At 40.4% G+C, this 16812-nt stretch overlaps 1 protein-coding gene across 6 annotated transcripts in view; it reads right to left on the reverse strand.

The window, feature by feature from the left end:
• Positions 1-16812, reverse strand: part of RB1CC1 (RB1 inducible coiled-coil 1) — a 387073-nt gene that overhangs the window by 151541 nt on the left and 218720 nt on the right. For all 6 annotated transcript variants that reach the window (XM_030214384.1, XM_030214360.1, XM_030214376.1 and 3 more), the window contains one exon: positions 7317-7420. In XM_030214384.1, coding sequence (XP_030070244.1) covers positions 7317-7420 — 104 coding nt within the window. The remainder of the gene's footprint in view (positions 1-7316; positions 7421-16812) is intronic.

Consider the following 16812-nt stretch of genomic DNA (forward strand, 5'->3'; position numbering starts at 1 on the left):
CTACACTATTACCATAGCACTTATGGCTGAAGGGGGGCACCTAGATGTGGGTACAGTGGATTTTGGGGCGGGTTGGAGCGCTCCCATTTACCACCACAAGTGTAACAGGTAGGGGGGGATGGGACTGAGTCCACCTGGCTGAAGTCCACTGCACCCACTAACAACTGCTCCAGGGACCTGCATACTGCTGTGATGGAGCTGGGTATGGCATTTGAGGTTGGCATACAGGTTGCTAAAAATTTTTATTTTTTACGTTCCTGTACAAATGTCTGGTTACCTATCAGTTGTGTGTTTTTTGATTCCTTTCATTTAGAGAAGTTGATCTCTGACCATGCATATGATAGTGAGGATTGGTGGGAGGGATTAAGGTTCTGGATGATATAAGGTAGACTGGTTAGAGAATTTGGGTAATCCATTATTTCTTTTTGTTTTTCCTTTATTAAAGACAACTGTTGTCCTAAATGAGTGCTAATGCCTGAGTTATTGTGTAGATGTTTTTCTCTTTTTTTCCAGGAGGCTTTATGTTCTTTTGAGAATGTAAATGGATTAAAAAAAAAAAAAGCTGAACTTAAAATACAGAAAAAGAGCACTTTTGAATAGAAGTCATTCTGAGGGACTAAATCAGATTTCCCAAGTCAAAAATTACTTTTGCATTCTTAAACCACAGGCCTTGAATCATTAGGGAAAGCAAGTTGAGATCTACCTTAGTTAGCAATGCAGGGATGCCATCTGGGTCCTACTATATAGGCCCAGGTGTGCTATGTCCATCTCTAGACAAATAAAGGCTGGTAAGATATCAAAGCACAGGAAATATTGGGGTTTTGCCAGGTTCTTGGGGCCTGGATTGGCCGCTGTCGGAGACAGGAGTGCTGGGCTTGATGGACCTTTGGTCTTTTCCCAGCGTGGCAGTGCTTATGTATGTAAACAGTGGGAGATGACAAATAATAACCGACCAACGGTGCACAAGTGACTTTTATTGAATATCTTCAAAACAACTCAAGACGGGCCATGATTCAGCATGAGGAATCTACATAAATAGAAATAAAAACATATATATATATATAGGTATATGTAGATATAGATATATGTGAATAAAGAGAGTAGGGTTAATTAATATTCTCAATAGAGAAGAGTAAATAGTGCGGTTCTCCTGGGATCTGTGCTGGGACCACAGCTTTTTAATATATTTATAATTGATCTGGAAACAGGAACAAAAGTCAGGTGATTAAATTTGCTGACAGCATAACGTTATAACTACAAGAGAACCTTACGAGACTGTGCATCCAAATGGCAGACGACATTTAATGAAAGCAAGTACAAATGATGCATGTAGGGAAGAGGAAACCAAACTGTAGCTACATAATAAATCTTCCATATTAGAAGTCACCACCCAGTAAAAGGATTTAGGTGTCATCATTTATGATACGTTGAAACCTTCTGCTCAGTGTGCAGCAGCAGCTAAGAAAACAAATTAAATGTTAGGAATTATTAAGAAAGAAATGGAGACAAAACTGACAATATTATAATGCCTTTATATCATTCCATGGTACAACTGCATCTCGAATATTGTGAGTAATTCAGGTCAATGCACCTCAAAAAAGATATACTGGGATTAGAAAAGGTACAGAGAAGGGTGACGAAAATGTTAGAGAGGATGGGATGTCTTCCCTATGAGGAAAGACTAAAGAGGTTACAGCTCTTCAGCTTGGAGAAGAGATGGCTCAGGGGAGATATGTAGAGACCTATAAAATACTGAGTGCAGTGGAATGGAATGGGTAGATGTGAATTACTTGTTTACTTTTTCCCAAAATTAGAAAGACTGGGGAGCATGCAATGAAGCTACTAAGTACTACATTTAAAAAAAAATGAGAGAAAATATTTCTTCCTTCAAAATGTAATTAAATTTTGGAATTTGTTACTAGAGAATGTGGTGAAAACAATTAGCTTAGTGGAGTATAAAAAAGGTTTGGACAAGTTCTTAAAAGAAGAGTCCATAAACCATTATTAAGATAGAATTGGAGAAATCAATTGCTTATTCCTAGAATACGCAGCATAAAATCTGCTTCAGTCTTTTAGGATCTTGACAGGTACTTGTGACCTAGATTGGCCAGAGAAGGAAACAGGATACTGGGCTTGATGAACCTTCAGTTTGTTCCAGTAAGGCAATGCTTATGTACTTAACCAGAATCAGAAGTTAACGCTCTCAGTTACAAAGACTGATTTTAATTTATTTCTTATATATCAATTGCAAGTCTGAAAGCTGTGTACATTCAGGTACAATAGGTATTTTCTGTCCCTGGAGGGCTCACAATCTAAGTTTGTAACTGAGGCCTGGAGAGTAAACGGACTTGTCTAAAATCGCAAAAGCTGCAGTGGGATTTGAAACAGGTTCCTCTAGGTCTCAGCCTCCTGCTCTAACCATTAGGTTGCTATTCCACTATACTGAACATGAAATCACAGACAGGCTGAGGTTTGAGTACATAAGTACATAAGTACATAAGTAGTGCCATACTGGGAAAGACCAAAGGTCCATCTAGCCCAGCATCCTGTCACCGACAGTGGCCAATCCAGGTCAAGGGCACCTGGCACGCTCCCCAAACGTAAAAACATTCCAGACAAGTTATACCTAAAAATGAGGAATTTTTCCAGTCCATTTAATAGCGGTCTATGGACTTGTCCTTTAGGAATCTATCTAACCCCTTTTTAAACTCCGTCAAGCTAACCGCCCGTACCACGTTCTCCGGCAATGAATTCCAGAGTCTAATTACACGTTGGGTGAAGAAAAATTTTCTCCGATTCGTTTTAAATTTACCACACTGTAGCTTCAACTCATGCCCTCTAGTCCTAGTATTTTTGGATAGCGTGAACAGTCGCTTCACATCCACCCGATCCATTCCACTCATTATTTTATACACTTCTATCATATCTCCCCTCAGCCGTCTCTTCTCCAAGCTGAAAAGCCCTAGCCTTCTCAGCCTCTCTTCATAGGAAAGTCGTCCCATCCCCACTATCATTTTCGTCGCCCTTCGCTGTACCTTTTCCAATTCTACTATATCTTTTTTGAGATACGGAGACCAGTACTGAACACAATACTCCAGGTGCGGTCGCACCATGGAGCGATACAACGGCATTATAACATCCGCACACCTGGACTCCATACCCTTCCTAATAACACCCAACATTCTATTCGCTTTCCTAGCCGCAGCAGCACACTGAGCAGAAGGTGTCAGCGTATCATCGACGACGACACCCAGATCCCTTTCTTGATCCGTAACTCCTAACGCGGAACCTTGCAAGACGTAGCTATAATTCGGGTTCCTCTTACCCACATGCATCACTTTGCACTTGTCAACATTGAACTTCATCTGCCACTTGCACGCCCATTCTCCCAGTCTCGCAAGGTCCTCCTGTAATCGTTCACATTCCTCTTGCGACTTGACGACCCTGAATAATTTTGTGTCATCGGCGAATTTAATTACCTCACTAGTTATTCCCATCTCTAGGTCATTTATAAATACATTAAAAAGCAACGGACCCAGCACAGACCCCTGCGGGACCCCACTAACTACCCTCCTCCACTGAGAATACTGGCCACGCAATCCTACTCTCTGCTTCCTATCTTTCAACCAGTTCTTAATCCATAATAATACCCTACCTCCGATTCCATGACTCTGCAATTTCTTCAGGAGTCTTTCGTGCGGCACTTTGTCAAACGCCTTCTGAAAATCCAGATATACAATATCAACCGGCTCCCCATTGTCCACATGTTTGCTTACCCCCTCAAAAAAATGCATTAGATTGGTGAGGCAAGACTTCCCTTCACTAAATCCGTGCTGACTTTGTCTCATCAGTCCATGTTTTTGTATATGCTCTGCAATTTTATTCTTAATAATAGCCTCCACCATCTTGCCCGGCACCGACGTCAGACTCACCGGTCTATAATTTCCCGGATCTCCTCTGGAACCTTTCTTAAAAATCGGAGTAACATTGGCTACCCTCCAGTCTTCCGGTATTACACTCGATTTTAGGGACAGATTGCATATTTCTAACAGTAGCTCCGCAAGTTCATTTTTTAGTTCTATTAATACTCTGGGATGAATACCATCAGGTCCCGGTGATTTACTACTCTTCAGCTTGCTGAACTGACCCATTACATCCTCCAAGGTTACAGAGAATTTGTTTAGTTTCTCCGACTCCCCCGCTTCAAATATTCTTTCCGGCACCGGTGTCCCCCCCAAATCCTCCTCGGTGAAGACCGAAGCAAAGAATTCATTTAATTTCTCCGCTACGGCTTTGTCCTCCTTGATCGCCCCTTTAACACCATTTTCGTCCAGCGGCCCAACCGACTCTTTGGCCGGTTTCCTGCTTTTAATGTATCTAAAAAAGTTTTTACTATGTATTTTGCTTCCAACGCTAATTTCTTCTCAAAGTCCTTTTTTGCCCTCCTTATCTCCGCTTTGCATTTGGCTTGGCATTCCTTATGATCTATCCTGTTACTTTCAGTTGGTTCTCTTCTCCACTTTCTGAAGGATTGTTTTTTGGCTCTAATGATTTCCTTTATCTTACTGTTTAGCCACGCCGGCTGACGTTTAGTCTTTTTTCCCTTTTTTCTAATACGTGGAATATATTTGTCCTGAACCTCCAGGATGGTGTTTTTAAACAGCATCCACGCCTGATGCAAGTTTTTTACTCTGCGAGCTGCTCCTTTCAGTCTTTTTTTCACCATTTTTCTCATTTGTCGTAATCACCTTTTCTATAGTTAAACGCTAGCGTACTTGATTTCCTAGTTTCACTTCCTTCAATGCCAATATCAAAACCGATCATATTATGATCACTGTTATCAAGCGGCCCTCGTATCGTTACCCCCTGCACTAGATCATGAGCACCACTAAGGACTAAGTCTAGTATTTTCCTTCTCTTGTCGGCTCCTGAACTAGCTGTTCCATGAAGCTGTCCTTGATTTCATCAAGAAATCTTATGTCCCTTGCGTGTACAGATGTTACATTAACCCAGTCTATATGCGGGTAATTGAAATCCCCCATTATTATTGTGTTGCCCAGTTTGTTTGCGTCCCTGATTTCCTTTAACATTTCCGCATCCGTCTGTTCGTCCTGGCCAGGCGGACGGTAGTACACTCCTATCACTATCCTTTTCCCCTTTGCACATGGAATTTCAATCCACAGTGATTCCAAGGAGTGTTTTGCTTCCTGCAGAATTTTCAATCTATTTGATTCAAGGCTCTCGTTAATATACAATGCTACCCCTCCACCAATCCGATTCACCCTATCACTACGATATAATTTGTACCCCGGTATGACAGTGTCCCACTGGTTATCCTCCTTCCACCAGGTCTCAGAGATGCCTATTATATCTAATTTTTCATTTAGTGCAATATATTCTAACTCCCCCATCTTATTTCTTAGGCTCCTGGCATTCGCATATAGACATTTCAAACTATGTTTGTTGTTCCTAAGTACATCATGCTTAGTACTTGACAGTATTAACTGGCAATCTTTTGTCTGATTTTTATTGTTATTTAAAGATACCCGATCTACTACAATCTCTTTTGCAACCTCACTATCAGGATACTCTATCTTCCCTGTTATGGTGATATCTTTGAAAGATACCTTATCCCGAACCATGCTCTTTTGAGCGACTGTCGGCCTTCCCCCCATTTCTAGTTTAAAAGCTGCTCTATCTCCTTCTTAAACGCCGATGCCAGCAGCCTGGTCCCACTCTGGTTAAGATGGAGCCCATCCTTTCGGAATAGACTCCCCCTTCCCCAGAATGTTGCCCAGTTCCTAACAAATCTAAAGCCCTCCTCCCTGCACCATCGTCTCATCCACGCATTGAGACTCTGGAGCTCTGCCTGTCTCTTGGGCCCTGCGCGTGGCACAGGTAGCATTTCAGAAAATGCTACCCTGGAGGATCTGGATTTCAGCTTTCTACCTAAGAGCCTAAATTTTGCTTCCAGTACTGGGCTAACAATCAGAGAAACACAGTTAAAATCCTGCTGTGGCTCCTTAAGGCCTTGGGCTAGTCACTTAACCCTCCACTGCCTCAGGTACACTTTTAGATTGTGAGCCCTCCTGGGCACAGAAATACCTACTGTACCCTGAATGTAACTCACCTTGAGCTACAACTGGAAAAAGTGAGAGATAAATTCTAAAAAACAAATTTAAAAAATAGAAATTAAAAAAAGACTTCAAAGATTTCTAGCCACTGAAGTGCATGCAGCACATGCAAGACAATCATAAGTTGATATGGTCAAGGAACTACGGCACATTTAAGGAACTAACCAAAGTGAAAGATCATGCTTGCCTTTATTTCAAAGTATAGATGATGTGCCTGAGTATTTTTGAGATACTGAAATATTCTAAAGAAACTAATATGAAGACACTCATTCTTGGCACAAAGGAAGCACTAAGCAGATGAAAGCAACTGAAGCAACATGGGATAATGCTATTTTAAAGAAATGAATCACTAACAGGAAACCTAAATAGACTCATACCAAGGCACCTAAGCTTTGGGCACATGAAGTGATAGAAAGGTTTCTGCCATTAACACATGTAAATCTTCATCTCTGATATTCCTTCCACCTCTTACAGAATTCTTTCTATCATGATTTCCTGATTCCAGCAGAGAAAGAGGATAGAAATGCTCACAAGGATCACGATGATATGTGAAAGGTACAACAAAATTCTGACTGAACTGATAGAAGGGTTACATGCAGTCACCTAATGCAGAACAAGTTAGATTCTTCAGGTGGCAAACGTATAGAATACTAGCTTAGCGTTCAGATTTTTGGACCCTAACATTTAGGGCTTTTTACAAAATTTCCTTCGTAAATGGATATTTTTACGGTCACTTCTGGCCTTCATCTAGCTTGGCCCACAATTATACAAATAGTATCTGGCCATTTAAAACTTAAATGGCCCAAAGCTACCTGTATAATTTTTTAAAAGATACTGTTAAGCAAACTATGAGTTCACTGACCCCAACCAAGCACTTAATTTGCTTTGAATATCAGGAAATAAAAAGTCAACACACAGGCAGAAAGGTCTTACTGAATTATGGCAGAAAAGAAACTGAAAGCTGGTTACAACAACATGATTAAGTTAAAACTCATGGAAAGTAAAATGCGTTTTTGATAACTGATGGAAAATATTTACTGTTGGGAAAACAGATTAATAGATACAGTATTGAAACTTATCAGAATTTAAAAGAGAGTTCTTACTGATTGTATATTGGCAATTCACAAGAAAATACACTTTTTGATTCTTAAAATGCAAATTGATATATATTTTGACATTTACCTGAGGAACAATTGTACTTCTGGAGGACAAATGGACTGCAGAAACTGCAAGTCAGTTAATGAGATATCTGGAAGTTCACTATCAAACCTGCGTGGCTTTCGTGTCTGTGTGAAGAGAACACAATTCAATTTACACTCTGATGTAGTGGTAGATGATTAAAAAAAAGATTAATAAGATCAAATGATCAAACATATAGCAGACTATAATAAAAAAATATCATCAAAATGCTACCTCAAACAAAATCATGCACATAGAACATGAAGACAATGAATCTTGATAGGTTTTCTAACAATAAAGATAATATACTGAAATTTTTTTCCAAGAGAAACATGCTGAGTACATAAGTCCTAATACTAGCTGCTGACCTCAATTTTCAGGCAGGAAAGACAGCGCTTGGATCCCTATTCTATGCCAGGGATATTAAGAAGTGCAAGCCTGAATCACTACTATGTAAAACTAGAAACCCTATTGACTGTGAACAACAAATGAAGCAGAACTTATGAGCAACAAGGAAATTAATCTTTCAACATGTTGAACTGAAATGGAAGAAAGTCTCACAAAGCAGCAATCACTGTAGTTGATTGTTTTCCTACAGATTTATTAGGACTCCAACTACTCACAACAATTCGGCATTATTTGTAACAACACAATACATAAATATATTGGTTTGAAAGTCTCAACAGAAGTAAACTTAAGCCACTGACAAAGCTAATTCCTGTGAGGGAGATGGGGAAGTCACTCGAGAGCCCAGCTGGATGGAGATGTAAAAGTGTAGCTCTGTGGATAAGGCTCAGAAATACTATTATATTAACTCGTCATAAAAATTATCTTGCTATACATCTAATATGCCGATATCAAGACAGAACTTTCAAAGATAAATGCTAAATTTACTGCAATAGAACACAGATTAAGTGTGCTTGAGAAAAAAGGCAAGTCAATGGAGGAAGCCATGGTGCAACAATGTGCTAAACAAAAGGCGCTGCCAGCTGTAGAAACTGCGATCAGAAATAGGAGAAATAATTTGAGAATCATCAGTCTTTTGAAAGTGTTGATAATCGGATACAATTCTTGGAACAATGGTTCCTTGAGCTTCATTTTGAGCGCCTTTTAGAAACTTAAAGGGCTCACAGGTTCCTCACAAGGGTGGTCCAAGACCAGAGGATGCCACAACTGATGATATTTAAGATCCTATGGTTTCCTCAAGTTCTGGCTATTACGGATAAAGTGAAATCAACACAATAATTATCATGGAAGGGCTATTCTATTTTTATTACTGCTGACTTCACTAAATCAATGGCTGATAAGTGTCAGAAGTTCTTGGTGCTTCAGCCCTGCCTTAAAGCTCTAGAAACTCAATATGGCCTTATCGCAACAGTTAGAATGAAAGTCACCTATCAAAACCACATCAAATCTTACATGGATCTGGGTGATGTGGGAAAATTTACTGAAGAACAAGCAGCTGATTCAAACGGCTATTTGACCAAACTCTCAAGGCCAATGGATTTACGATGATGATCTCCATAGCACAGAGGCTATTTTCCTATATACTGGTCTTTAAACTTCAAACTGAGAGTGAATTGACATCTCTGCTTCTCATGATGGGCCTGTAGATCTGGACTTTCCAAACTCCCCTGGTTCTGAAATGGATTGATATTATGTGCTCTACTTCTTGTACTTCAAGCGAAGTGGTTTATATGATTACTTGTCCTTGTGGATTAAAATACATTGGTCAAACTAAGCATATGATGAAGGCTAGATTGCTTGACCACATACATTGTATTAAGAATAGTAAATTGGAAATGTCTTTGGTGAAGAATTGTCAGGAATTTCAACTTACTTTTGAACAGTTATGCTGTTTTGCGATTGACCAAATCAGGGATAGCGACAGAAGGGGAGACATCTCACAGAGTCTTCATCAAAGGGAACAAATTTGGATTTTCAAGTTAAAAACTATATCCCCGCAAGGTCTAAATGGCCCTATGGAATGGGAGGCTTTTTTCTGAGCCTGTGTATCTTTAATTTCTTGCTGGGGCTGTGATACCGACGTCAGCAAGAGGGAGGTTCTTTATATGAGAGCATTTTTATACTAGCCATCGTCATCTTTGACTCAAGTTTGAAATATATGTGATTCTTCCTGATGAAGAGTTCAAAACAAGGGGGGGGGGGGGGGCTGTCAGACGTCTGGTTTGAGTGAGCAATGGACATTGGTTGAAGTTCCTCTAAAGTTCTCTCTACAGCTAAGTGATTTGTTTTTTTGAGCACAGTTTGGATATCTATTTTTGCGATTTTTCTAGCTACTTTTAGACTTTGATAGTGAAGAGACAGGTGTTTATAGTCTTAGTTATGATGGTAATATCTGTTTTTATTTAACAGTAGTTTTTTATCCCTTGAGAAGTTGTTTTCTACTGTGTCTTTCTTTCTTTTTTTTTTTTTTTTCTTTTGGAGCTCCTGTGATATAAGCCTTTAACAGACGGTCATCTATGCAGACTTTCTGTGGCAGTTGAGATTTCATTTAAATATTTTTTCTGTGGCAGTTGAGATTTCTTTTAAATATTTTACTTTGAGATTGGTTCTCTTCCTTCAATGTCTAGAACAAAATTTGTGCAGTACTGAGATAACCATATACTACTACTACTACTATTTAGCATTTCTATAGCGCTACAAGGCGTACGCAGCGCTGCACAAACATAGAAGAAAGACAGTCCCTGCTCAAAGAGCTTACAATCTAATAGACAAAAAATAAAGTAAGCAAATCAAATCAATTAATGTGTACAGGAAGGAGGAGAGGAGAGTAGTTGGCGGCGAGTGGTTACAAGTGGTTACGAGTCAAAAGCAATGCTAAAGAGGTGGGCTTTCAGTCTAGATTTAAAGGTGGCCAAGGATGGGGCAAGACACAGGGGCTCAGGAAGTTTATTCCAGGCATAGGGCGCAGCGAGACAGAAGGCGCGAAGTCTGGAGTTGGCAGTAGTGGAGAAGGGAACAGATAAGAAAGATCTTTCCATGGAGCGGAGTGCACGGTAAGGGGTGTAGGGAAGGACGAGTGTGGAGAGATACTGGGGAGCAGCAGAGTGAGTACATTTATAGGTTAGTAGAAGAAGTAGAAGAAGTACAAGTAGCAAAAATAATTTTATATAGATAGGTTATTTCTGTGTTCACACTTGAACACATAAGCTATCTGGAGGGAAACTGAATTTTGACAATGTGCAATGTTACAAGAAGTGTTACAGTTCTAATATGATATTTAAGAATAGGGGGAATCACTCAGAGCATGTGGTCGCAGCATGTGCTGTACTTAATAAATATGGGAAAATTATATTTATAATTCTATATTTTATTCTCCACCAATTACCTATAAGGTAAAATCTGTCTATGCCCTACCACCATATAAACTGTTTAACTTTTGATTATAAAGTAGTATATTGTCCATACAAGTGCCAATTATTATTTTTTTTTAATGTTTATGTGGTTGTCACATGCTGCCACTGAATATCAAGTCTTCTGTTCCATTGATCATGCTGCAACCTCCTCTTTATATATCATTCTGAAGCAGCTGAGCTAACCTACTGAAGATGTCGAGGGAGGAAGAACAAAATTTTCAGGTAAGTATAACTGAAAAATGGAAAAGAAAGAGCAACATCTGGAAACCTGTGTGTATTAATGCCAAAACCTGGGAAATAAGTTTCTGGATCTAGAGGCCGACTTAGATTTAGTGGCAGTTATGGAAACCCATGACGGGATATAGTTTTATCAGGTAATAAACTATTCAGAAAGGATAGTAACATAGTAACATAGTAAATGACGGCAGATAAAGACCTGTACGGTCCATCCAGTCTGCCCAACAAGATAAACTCATTTTACATGGTATGTGATACTTACTTTATATGTATACCCGAATTTCATTTGTCCTTGCCTTTCTCAGGGCACAGACCGTAGAAGTGTGCCCAGTACTGTTCTTGTACTAAGTTTTAGAGTAGGAAGAAAGGGAGAAGAAATGGCACTATCCCCAGGATTCTATATAGCGTGACTAGACTTTTACATGGAAATACAGGCAGATTCTATAACAACGTGCACAACTTAATTGGCTTAATAAGCCAATCAACATTAACCGCATTTAACAAGCAATAATAAACAATTGGTATTAATTAGAAATTACGTGCACAAATCCCTAAGCGTATTTTATAACGGCCTAATGCGAGCAGGCAAAAAAGAGCGGAGAATGGGCATTTCAGGGAGTTTCAACATTTACGCATGTTATAGAATATGACGCAGTGTGCGTAAATCTAAGCACAGGGATTTATGCCAGGTTTTCGCTGTGTAAATGGCTGCGCATAGTTTTAGTCACAGTTTGGTTCGCTAAGCTTATTCTATATATCGTGTGTAAATCTAAACGTTTCTCATAGAATACACCTATGTGGAAATGTTTACCATGCGGTTTTTTTAGGCACTATATATAGAATCCCCTTTTTTGCATGAACTACGTAACCAGTTCTCCGGAGAGTTCTTTTTGCATTGCGGAGTAGCTATGCTTGTTTCTCACATGGATGACGCAACGATATGCACAGCTAAGGACTTTGACGGCTTTTGAACACAAGTTTTCTTTTTATTAATGTCAGTCTTATAGGCTTGATGACCCCTGAGGAAGGCCCGTGTGCCGAAACATGGGCGTGTTGGGTCCCTTTGTTTGACTGCTGCAATAAAGGTCCTTGCATATTTTGAAATCCTCCTGGTATTTGCCTCACTTGTTTCTTTGACGCTCACTGTTCCATGAGGCTTTCGTCTTCCTCCTCTTTTTTTTTCTTTAAAAATATAAAAGCAACACAATTGCAAAACTTACCTTGTAGCTCAGTATGTTAAACTGGAAAGAAGGAATGGAACATCTATTGACACTGATGTGATATACACCCCTCCTTCATAAGTATGTAAGTATTCCCATACTGGGACAGACCAATGGTCCATCAAGCCCAGCATCCTGTTTCCAACAGTGGTCAATCAAGGTCACAAATACCTGGCAAGATCCCAAAAAAGTACAAAACATTTTATACTGCTTATTCAAGAAATAGTGGATTTACCCCAAGTCCAATTTAATAATGGTCTATGGACTTTTCCCTTAGCAAGCGGTCCAAACCTTTTTAAAACTCTGCTAAGCTAACCACCTTTACCACATTCTCTAGCAATAAATTCCACAGTTTAACTACACGTTGAGTGAAGAAACATTTTCTCTGATTCATTTTAAATTTACTACTTTGTAGCTTCATCGCATGCCCCCTAGTCCTAGTATTTTTGGAAAGCGTAAACAGGAGCTTCCCGTCTACCCGTTCAACTCCACTCATTATTTTATAGACCTCTATCATATCTCCCCTCAGCCGTCTTTTCTCCAAACTGAAAAGCCCTAGCTGCTTTAGCCTTTCATCATAGGGAAGTCGTCCCATTTCCTTTACCATTTCCGTTCGCCCTTCTCTGCACCATTTCAAATTCCACTACATCTTTTTTGAGATGCGGTGACCAAAATTGAACACAATATTCGAGGTGCGGTCGCACACCATGGAGCAATACAAAGGCATTAAAACGTCTTCATTTTTGTTTTCCATTCCTTTCCTAATAATACCTAGCATTCTATTTGCTTTTTTAGCCGCAGCAGCACACTGAGCAGAAGGTTTCAACGTATCATCAATGACAACACCTAGATCCCTTTCTTGGTCAGTACCTCTTAATGTGGAACCTTGCATGACGTAGCTATAATTTGGGTTCCTCTTTCTCATATGCATCACTTTGCACTTGCTCACATTAAACGCTATCTGCCATTTAGACGCCCAGTCCTCCCAAGGTCCTCTTGTAATTTCTCACAATCACTTTGAATAACTTTGTGTCGTCAGCAAATTTAATTACCTCACTAGTTACTCCCATCTCTAGGTCATTTATAAATATATTAAAAAAGCAGCGGTCGCAGTACAGACCTCTGAGGAACCCCACTAACTACCCTTCTCCATTGAGAATACTGACCATTTAACCCTATTCTCTGCTTTCTATCTTTCACCGGTTTTTAATCCACAATAGGACAGTATCTCCTATCCCACGACTCTCCAATTTCCTCTGGAGTCTTTCATGAGGTACTTTGTCAAGCGTCTTCTGGAAATCCAGATACACAATATCAACTGGCTCACCTTTATCCCACATGTTTGTTCACCCCTTCAAAGAAATGTAATAGATTGGTGAGGCAAGATTTCTCTTCACTAAAACCATGTTGGCTTTGTCTCATTAATCCATGCTTTTGAATATGCTCTGTAATTTTGTTCTTTATAATAGTCTCTACCATTTTGCCCAGCACCGATGTCAGACTCACCGGTCTATAATTTCTCAGATTTCCTCTAGAACCTTTTTAAAAAATCAGCGTTACATTGGCCACCCTCCTATCTTATGGTACCACGCTTGATTTTAAGGATAAATTGCATACTACTAACAATACTACTACTACTTATAATTTCTATAACGCTACAAGGCATACGCAGCGCTGTACACCATACATGAAGAGACAGCCCCTGCTCAAAGAGCTTACAATCTAAATAGGACAGGCATACAATACAATACAGCCAATACAGGCAGCCTTTCCCAACTCAGTCCTCGGGGCACACCTAGTCTCCATCAGGCCCTCAGGATATCCATAATGAATCTGCAGCTCTGCAAGTTCATTTTTCAGTTCTACCAGTACACTGGGATGAATACCATCCAGTCCAGGAGATTTGCTTCTCTTCAATTTGTAGAACTGCCCCATTACATCCTCCAGGTTTATAGAGAATTCATTCAGTTTCTCCGACTCGTTAGCTTCAAACACCATTTCTGGCACCGGTATCTCTCCCAAATCTTCCTTGGTGAAGACCGAAGCAAAGAATTAATTTAATCTCTCCGCTATGGCTTTGTCTTCCCTGATCACCCTTTTTACCCCCGGTCATCTAACGGTGCAATAAATTCTTTTGCCAGCTTCCTGCTTTTAATATACCTAAAAAAATGTTTACTATGTGTTTTCGCTTCCAACACAATCTTTTTTTTCGAAGGGACATAAATTTAACTGAAGAAAATTTACAAAATTCTATGAAAGGGAAGTACTTGGTTAGTTTTCCTTTTCTGGACTATTCAGATTATCTTATTGACTCTGGATATTATTTATTTCCCCCCCTTGTTTACTAAGCTGCATGTCAATGCCGACACAGCCCATTCAAAATGAGACTACTTGTGGAGATGGAGAGTAGTAATGATTGTCTTTCCTCTGAAATTCCATTTTTGTCAACTTCTAATCAGAGGACTAGAGTTAGGAAAGATATACTTGCTGAGAGAAGCTGGCTGGTAGATTGTTTTTCATTGGCATTAAACAATATTGAGGTAATTAGTAGTAGTAGTAGTAACAGTGTATTTTTTCTAGCAAAAAAGGTGCCGGTACTGAAATGCTAGGCTACCCTTCAGGGGTGGGGAGATCACTGAGGTACCCACCTCATAATGGCCAGACCCCCTGCAAGCAGTCACAGAATCTATAACAAGGCAGAATTAGTGTGTAGAGCCTGACCTCTTTCATTAAAATTTGGGGTCCATAGGTCAATTTTAGGAGACAATGGAAAAGATGCCAGTACTCAGTACCCCCTCAAAAAAAGCCCTGAGTAGTAATTTATGGTAACAGACTTTATTATAAAAAGTGCTAAATTAAAAATATTAGGAAACGTTATTCAAACTTGTGATTGGTTTGTAAGGATTTTTCAACACCTCCTAAAGGGCCTCTTTTATCAAGCTGCGCTAGTGGCATTATCGCACCATATGCCACTAGCATGGTTTGATAAAAGAGGCCCTAAGTTTTCCAACTCCATTTCCGTGCTTTTATCATAATGCTAGTAGGTTTGTAACATATTACTTTTATTGAAGGACCTAATTGGTGATTCTGGTGTGGGTCTTATTTTCACAGTAGAGACTTTGACACCACCTTCGGCAGAGGACTACTTGGGATGAAACTTAGTATAAGGTGCATTCACTACTAAGGCCTGAAGCTCACTGACCCCACGAGCTGAAGTAGCAGCCACAACAACAACAACAAAAATAAGACCATCTAGGTCAAGTACTTCAGATGACAGGAATTCAATGGCTCAACAGGAGCTTTCATCAGCTGGGTGAGAATGACGCTGAGATCCCATGACACTGGTGGAGGTTTGATAGGGGGCAAAGCAAAACTCTCATGAAGCGAACAACTAAAAGCTGTCCAGAGATGGGTTAATCTTCCACACGTTGATGATAAGCACTAACTGCAATAAGATGAACCCTTACAGAGTTAGTCTTGAGACCAGACTCTGATTAAGAGTAGAAGGTATTCAAGCAGGGTCTGTGTAGGACAAGTAAGAGGATCTAAGGTCTTGTTCTCATACCAGACAGCAAACCTCCTCCATTTAAAAGAGTAACACCTCTTAGTGGAATCTTTCCTGGAAGCCAGCAGACTCAGAAGACACCCTCCTAAAAGACTCAAAGAAGCCAATCCTCCAGCCTTCCCTTCATTCCCTCTCAGTGTCCAGTCCTCGTGGAAACAGGAAACTATGTCAGAGGAACGCGGACACTGAGAGGGAATGAAGGGAAGGCTGGAGGAGGCGAGCCTTGTCCTTTCACTAATGCCGGTACTGCAACTTCAGGTACAAAAAATAAATAAAAGATTTAAACGTATCACGGGCGGCAGGAACAGAAAGCAGGGCTGTTGGGGAGCTAAGGGTGGGCAGGTGAGCTGGCCCTAGGAAAAAATGTGCCGGTACACTGTACCAGCATGTACCGGCACAAAAAAAAGCACTGCATACAGAAGACCTGTTCCCCAATTGAGGAGGAAAGCATCTGACACTAGCCTGCCATGGGCCTGAAGCCTGGAACAGAACTAGGGAACCTTGTGATTGATCTGAATGGCAAAAAGATTCACAGAGGAGGTGCCCCACACTTGGAAAATCTTGCGAGCCATGCCCACACTGAAAGACCTCTTGTGCATTCACATTACCTTGCTTAGCCTGTTGGCCAGGGTGTTGTTTGCGCACGCCAGATAAGTGGCTCGAAGAACATGCCGTGTTGGCAAGCCCAATGCCACATCCTGACGGACTCCTCACACAGAGGGCGTGATCTGGTGCTCCCATGCTTGTTAATGTAATACATTGCAACCTGATTGTCTGTTTGAATGAGAAAATTTGGCGAGACAGCCGATCTCTGAAAGCCTTTAGTGTTTCAGATCGCTCAAAGCTACACATCGAGGTGATGTGTAGTCCAGGACCTCGAGCATCTTGGCTCTGGGCTCATCCTCCCCTTCCAAAGGAAATTGAATGGCTTTGGCCATTTTCTTAATAAAAGATGGAAATGAAAGGCTCTCCAGCAGAGATTGTTTCCTTTCAGGTGGAGGAGACGGTTCAGAGGGGATCCCATAAGACTCATCTGAGGAGAAGTATCTGGGATATTCCTCTGAATACCCTGAGCGTTCCTCCTCGGTGTCGGACAG

This window comes from Microcaecilia unicolor, chromosome 1 (assembly GCF_901765095.1).
Source record: "Microcaecilia unicolor chromosome 1, aMicUni1.1, whole genome shotgun sequence".
NCBI lineage: Eukaryota > Metazoa > Chordata > Amphibia > Gymnophiona > Siphonopidae > Microcaecilia > Microcaecilia unicolor.